Below are 7473 nucleotides of genomic sequence, written 5' to 3' on the forward strand. Positions count from 1 at the left end.
TCGGGGTATGGGTAGGGTGCTATGGAGGTAGGGTGGGGTCGGTGCTATGAAGGATAGGATTTTGGGAGTGAGATTGAGATAGAGATATCGTGAAAGTGGGAGGGAGAGAAAGAAATGGATGACCTTGAATTGTTAGAGAGAAGGTGGGAAAAAAATGGCAGGGACATTTATAGAAACAAATGAAATATTAGCATGATATGTAATGTATACATATGATAGCATAGTTTTAATTTAAGAGAAGTGAAATCTCCCTTATATTATAACAAATATTAAATTTTGTTTTAATGGAATTTTAATAAATGATTCTTCAACTTTTTTATTCTCATTTCCTATAATGATATAAAGTTCACTAATTCTTTATTCTCTTACATATTGTTGTAAAACTTACTCATATTTTAGTTCGATCTATCATTTTATATAGCTGTAAAGGTAACCTGCAATAATTAGTGAATAAGAAAAGAGTTTACCTATAATATAAATGAATTCTTCTCATAAATATTTTGTACCCATGTATAGTCCCAATAGTTTTCCTATATATAAATATTTTAAGAAGTACTTATTTGAACATTAAAATTGCTTATTAAAGTGGAATAATTTCTAAAGCTATCAAATTTCACAACATTACAGAATCCATGGAATATAGCAAATGAGCTGACTCTTTAAGCAAACTAAGAATAAAGACCAGCAACATCATTACATCCTTGCAGCTCTTACAACCACAATACAGGGCAACCCTGTGTTGCCTGTGTAATCAATCCAATATGAGAAAGGAGAGACACACATAACTTCCATGAACTGTACACAAAGAATGACATCTTTACCATGGTTTCGGCAAAATGCAATGTACAGGACTTGTCAATTAGAACTAAACAGAGGCAAGGAGCAAATCAGTCTTACCTCACCTTGAGAGCCAGTAAGAACGCCAAGGTTTGACATCTTTACCATGGCTTCGGCAAAGTCCAATCTGAAGGTAGATCCATCATCTGAGGCATAAGCTCTAACCAATCTAGCAGTCTTCTCTTCGGCCATCAATTGTTGGTCAGCAAAGAGTAGCCCTTGTCCCATCAGTAAACCCTGGTAGTAGTGTGTGTCAAAACCTTCCCCAGATGACAGTGAAGATGCTAATTCCTGAAGGTTAGTCGCTTCCGAGTCCATGCTTTCAAATAGTCCATTTCTAACTCGGCTGTTATTATCTCCTTCACATTTTAGTCTAATCTTGTTAAGGAAATCAGCAGCTATAGTGGGGTCTGGCTTCCCTGTACCTCTGAAGTTGTAGAGACGATTTTCAATGAACTCGCAGCTCATCTTCCCAATGTTGTGCCCTCCTTCAAATGATCCAAAATCCAAAACTTTAAAATGAAAAATCCATGCAGCAAAATAGAAAAGGGGTATGAAATTTGATGTAGTACCTAAAAGACTAACTGTCTCTCTTTCATTAAACCCTTTGAGTAAAAAGAGATGAAGTATCCGAGTAATATTATCATCAGGGTTTGGAATCTCATTCAACACGTCCTCATAATAAGATCGAATGCTGTCTCTTCTACCTGTAAAAACTGGATAAAAGGGACCACCAGCCTGCGATCCATGCACGAAAGGAAATATTGTATAACAAACCCAAAGAGCGTAAGACAGAAATAACAAAGGCATGTTTAGAAGAAAAGTAAGACTAATAAAGAACCATGGTAGTACAACATACAAGGATTATCCCATCTCTAGTGGCAAGAGAGATTATATCCGCACAAGAGACTATCCCTGGGCAAACTCGTTCTATTTCCTCCTTTATCATATCAATAGTGTCAAAACCTCTCAAGCTTTTGTTAGGCACAGCCTGCTTCTCGGTTGAATACCTTCTATTACCGTGACTGTCATCCAAAAGGACTGAAGCATCACATCCCTAAAGTGAGAATAACCCATAATTAGGCAGAACAAACTCAAAACATGTATAGTTCTCAAGAAAAAGGAAATTGAAATAGCAAACACTTTTTAACCCAAAATTTAAAATATTGCATTATCAGATCAACTTTTAATAGCCTATAACATCCAGAACAAAGAACATTGAAACTCACTTGAAGAGAGCTAGGAAACCCTTCTCAACCAGATGCAACAAAGAATACAAAATGTCAGGGCAGCCAAACTGAGAAGTAAAGAAGTTCAGTAGCCAGAATAGGGAAATGAGGGAAAATTGAACTGAGATTGAAGCTAATTACACAGATGACCAATTTGGACCAAAGAAAAATACAGAGCAACAAAGAAAATTAAACAAGAAAAATAACACGAACATTGTCAATGTGTATAAACATATATACACATTATAGAATCAGCCAACAAAGTCCTTGAAGCCCAAACGTTAAGAGGATATATGATTAAAATAATTGCATGTATAACAAAAATTCAAATCATACATGAAAAAAAAAATAAGAAGCGAACAATGAAAAAATTTCAATACTACAATAGATTCAGTAATGTCAAGATTGAATGACAAGGAATAAACCTCCAAGAATGTAATTCGCCAGAACTTCAAAATCAAAGCTAAGTACAAAGATGGATTAATTCAATTAAACAAGAATCCATAAAAGAGAAAGTATAAGAAGAAAGAAGAGTTACATGAACGAAGCAGTCGTGGAAGAAGAGGCGAAGCAGAGCTGCAGAGATATCCTTGTGATGGGAGTAAGCCTCCACCATTTTTGAACGCACAATCTGCTGAGCATCAGGGCAGGAATCACGATAGAAATCGTACTCAAGATCTTTACTCTTACCGTTACCTGACAAAGAATCTTGAAGAGAAGCCATGGAAACAGAGGAAGAAGAAAGCGTGGAGGTAAGAAAAGAGAAATTGTCTTGTTCATGACGACCTCTAGGGTTTGTGATTGTAAAGGTCAATAACAGTGATAAAAATCCTATCGATAAAATCATGCGGATATACACATTCATCTCCATCATCTTCATCTCCATCATCTTCATCAAGCGATGAAAGAAAGAGTTGCAGAGGAGCGAGAAAGAAAGAGCGCGGGAAAGAGTGGCAAAGCCCAGAGGATTGTGAAAATACTACTTTAACCCTGAGCATGTAACAGTCTATATGTCTTCACAACTGTTACTGTATTGCTATATTACTAATTTTGGTTAATTTTTAATAGAAAAATGTTCATGACCTCTTTAACTATGTCTATGCAATATGGTGGAAGTTGATGGCTGGTACGGAAACAAGACTACATACATATAATCAACACACACGATAATTAAGCACCATTGATGATTTGTTTAATAATATTAAATATTTATTCTTAAATTATAGTAACATGTAAGATAAAGTTGGGAAATGAAAAAAAAAAGGTGTATTCAAATAATACTTAAGAAATACCAAACAACACAAAGTTTTGGGAAGTAAGAAATACATATTACATAAAGCTCAAACAAAGCTATTAAAGAAAATTACACTTATGATTACATGTTTCTCATTTATTTTACTTTGGTAGTTACTTCATTTATTCATTTTGTAGTTATTCTCTTAAGCTTTGTAGAGCACTAATATGTCCTTTCATTTTTATTAGATACAATTTTGGAGAAAATAGTGTTTTCTTTAGTGAACTTTTTCAAATGCTCATGGTAGTCTTGTACATAATCTATTGTATAGTCACTTTGTCATTCAAAACACCAACCTTTTCTGATCTTACTAGTAGACGTTAATGTTGAGGGTTGATTAAAATTCATGCCATGTGTCTAAATTCAATTAGCTATCTTAGTGGCTGTTAAGTTAGTTAATTTCCTTTTTTTGTATAAATACTCTCTCTTGCTTCTATTATTATTATCTATGATTTCAGATTACTCATTTTTACTGAAAGAATTAGAGAGAGAAACAGTGTGAGCTAGAGAAGTTCTTGTTGTGTTTGAAGCAAGACAGTGGTTTGTAACTTGGTGATTCGAAAATGAATAAAAGATATTATTGCTCCCCAAGGAAGTAGATCATTGCACAATGATAAAACCTGGTAAATCTTGTCTTCTGGTTTTTATGTTTAATCTTTTGTATATGATTGTTAAATAAAAATTTCAAATTTAATATATTAAAATTAATGGCAAACACAATTTCACCTATGTTAATTTTATAGCATAAGAGTTTATTAATTTGAGTTTGATCCATCCAAGATTATAAAAATAACCTCTTAATTACTATCCTTTTTTATTTAAAAGAAAACCTTTTGATTCCAATTATGATGATATTAAGTATTTGTGTAATTTTGGGAAAATTTTGAAGAATTTAGAATTGCGACTGCACTCAGTAAATTTGACTGACTGAGCTGCCTACATACCTTCTTTATGAAAGATCAAGTCACTTGTAGTTCTAGAAAGTTATTTTGGAAAATGAGTGGAAGAATTCCGGTAAATGATCATTCATAGGAATTCATGGTAGTTTTAGAAATTTATGAAATTCCGGTTGTTGACGCGGTTCTTCACCAACAGGTAATTAATAGAATAAGAGAGTGAGATTAGTGCTAAGTAATGAATCATAACAGACGAATGATCTTAAAATAAAATGGTGACACGAATATCTTTTTAGGTGGTTCGAAGGTTAAAATCCTTCTACTCCACCCGCCAATATTATTGCTATCTTTCTCGTATTCTTTTCAGGGTATTTCTTTATACAATAGAATCCAACCATTTGCAACTCTCAGGGTCTCCATATTTATAGGAGAGGGCACCTGGGGGTTGGCAAGGGGGGCCATCCCGTGACCTTCTTACCCATCATGTCACTTCTGTGACATTCATGATTAATTCCTAAAACCTGACAAATGAAGTGTGGTCTAATCAATAGGTAAGGGGGATAATGGGTCGCACGCCCCATCCCAGTCCTGGGTTCGTGAACACGCACGTTTATGCTGCGTGTCTGAGAATTTAGGGATATATCAGACACGTGATGTTTGATATATGCACGTTTACATTGCGTGGTTGACTTTATAAGGGGTCACAGTTGCCAACTCAAGCTCGTACCTCGAGCTGGATATCTTCTTAGCCCGCGGTGTCCGTACTTCTGATCCGACTCCTTAGTAACCTTAGTAAGTCTTTGGTTACCTCGAGCTAAAGAGGTGGGACCTAGTAACAGCAGCTCCGGGTACATGGCATCCACGTGGCTGATATATAATTATGCCATTTCTCAGCTCGCTAATAACCCGCGGATAATTAGGGCGTACATCTGCCCCCCAAGCCTCTGCTCGTGGCACATGATGTCACCTGGGACCACAGTGGGGGCTTTTAGGCTTCCTTGTGGACTCTTCACATTCCACCAATTACGCAGGCGTCGAGTACGTGGAGTATCGTGGTTGGTGACGATACGTCTTCCAAGAACCGCATTAAATGGCCTAGTCTATACCCGATCGTCGTTTCGCCTTTAGAATAGTGATCCTCGTATCCTACATCAATGCAATCCAACGGCCCTCCTCATTTGGCCTCTTACGTATATAAAAGGGGTGGCCACCTTTCGCATGGACCACCTGTTTATTTGAAAGTTGTCTCATTTCTTCATCTTCTCAGTCTCAAAAAACCCTCTCTTTCTTTCGGTTACTGTTCCCAGCGTTCCAGAAGTTTAGGCACGAGAGCTCCTTTGAGGCTTTGGCACCAGCAATTTCAGCAGGACTCCAACCCAGACGACCCTTTCAGCCTCATCATAGCAAAACATTCTGTAAGTTCTCTGCTTGTGCATGCTTTAAATTTCTTCTTCACTGTTGCTTAGGTAAATTGTTTTTGTAGCCGCATGCAGTATTTTGCTGGTTTTTTGTGGGTATGATATGCGTAGGTTTTTATTCTAGGGCATTGACCGTAGAAAAAACAATTTAGGAGTACGACTCAAAGGGTACACCCTCTGGGGAAATTTTCTGGGTAGAGTTTTTGTATGCCTGTTTGAAATAACCAGCTTTTAGGGTGCAAAACTGGGTTGCTTAGGGCACACGCTTCACAGGCGGTTTTGCATTGTTTGCCTACTGAAACTTTCCTTCCAAGGCAAACTTTTACCCTGACCCTCCTGACGCACGGATTCCGAGTAATCGGGGATCCGTTGGGATCACAGGCGTGTGTTCATAGAACCACGTGGTCTCACTCTCCATGGGCTGAGATTACATCAACCCGTGTAAAGGAAACACTTCGCGTCAGATTCTTTCTTATGCTTAGGTTGCCCTTTCTAAATTTTCTTCTTTTGTTCGTTAGGCGACCAGATGGGACAAAAGAAGCACGCCCCCAAGAAGACTGCTGGCAGCTTGTCTTCTCAGCAAGCCAAAGGAAAGGAGGTGGTCACGGACTCTCCAATCCCCGTTTTCGGTCCAACCGTGGAGCAGGAGCTCGAGGTGGGGGCCGCCGCTTTCTTCGAGGCCAAGAGGATCGTCTTGAAGGCCACCTCCCAGGGGAAAGTGAATAAGATATTCCTTTCCCACAATATTGAGATTTGGAGGGGCGCCCTAAACACCCGACCTCCCCTAGAAGGCGAGCGGAGCAACGCGCCGCTCGATGAGGAATATGTGGCCTGGAGCGATGAGCACTTCAAGGCTAGGGCTTTCCTTCTGCTGGACCAGTACTTCGCGGATTTTCTTAATTACATGAAGCTGGCTCCTTTTCAGCTCCCCCTAACTCATATCGCTTGTTAGCGGGGCTGAAATACCTATTCCTGAAACAGGAATAGGACGTCCCCACCCCGGCGGATATCCTATACTTCTTCTGCCTCAAGGCCAGCCCGGAGCAGTGGGGACGAGGCGACGGGTTCTACTATCTGACCTGTTTTCCAAATTCGGCTGCGGTCATCGAGCTGCCCAGCCACCCCAACGAATTTAAAGACCAGTTCTTTATGTCCAAGGGGTTTCGCAACTGTGAACACCACTATTTCAACCACCCTCGTAAGTATCTTTTACTCTTAGCTCGTATGTTGATTACTGATTAGCTTCTTTTATTAGTTCTTAACTTAGAAACCATCATGCAACCATTTTCGCAAGGACGGCCAAGTCCGTGACCCTCGGGGGTCAATAAGAGACATTGGCGGGGCTGTCCCCCAGCGAAAAGGACTATCGCCATCTCGTGTCCGACGAGACGATGCTGGCGTGCAAGCTAATCTCCCCAGGCAAGACTCTGGCCTTGAGGAGACCGTGGGGGCCTCCCTCCAGCTCGCAAGATGGCGCCCATCCCTGAGGAGGAGGTCGCGGGAGAAGAAGAGGACGAGGAGGACGAGGTACCCCTCGTGCGGCGGAAGCGGGCGCTGGAGGTCGCCCAAGAAACAGACGTGGAGAGGGCTCGGTTCAGAGCACCAGCCGGCCCCTCCGGGCAAGGTAATCCTTATATGTTTAGGGACTTAGATAAGGCCACCGCAGACCCTCGGCTAGCTAGGCTCAATCCCAGCCAGCCCGTTCATCGCCATCGAAATGACCCGGACCGTGACATAACCTTACTCCAATGCGTCGACCAGCTCGTGCTGGTTTATGATAGTAGCCGCCCTAGGGGTAC

At 40.1% G+C, this 7473-nt stretch overlaps 1 protein-coding gene across 1 annotated transcript; it reads right to left on the reverse strand.

The window, feature by feature from the left end:
• Window positions 1-522: 522 nt before the first annotated feature.
• Window positions 523-3084, reverse strand: LOC133829179 (putative Peroxidase 48). The gene is made up of 5 exons (XM_062259053.1): window positions 2605-3084; window positions 1697-1894; window positions 1410-1575; window positions 898-1325; window positions 523-795 (listed from the first exon to the last, which is right to left on the reverse strand). The coding sequence occupies exons 1-5, from the start codon at window positions 2959-2961 to the stop codon at window positions 694-696; spliced, it is 1251 nt and encodes a 416-aa protein (XP_062115037.1). The 5' UTR covers window positions 2962-3084; the 3' UTR covers window positions 523-693.
• Between the last annotated feature and the right edge of the window lie 4389 nt (window positions 3085-7473).

The sequence above is a fragment of the Humulus lupulus genome, chromosome 4 (genome assembly GCF_963169125.1).
Source record: "Humulus lupulus chromosome 4, drHumLupu1.1, whole genome shotgun sequence".
Classification (NCBI taxonomy): Eukaryota; Viridiplantae; Streptophyta; class Magnoliopsida; order Rosales; family Cannabaceae; genus Humulus; species Humulus lupulus.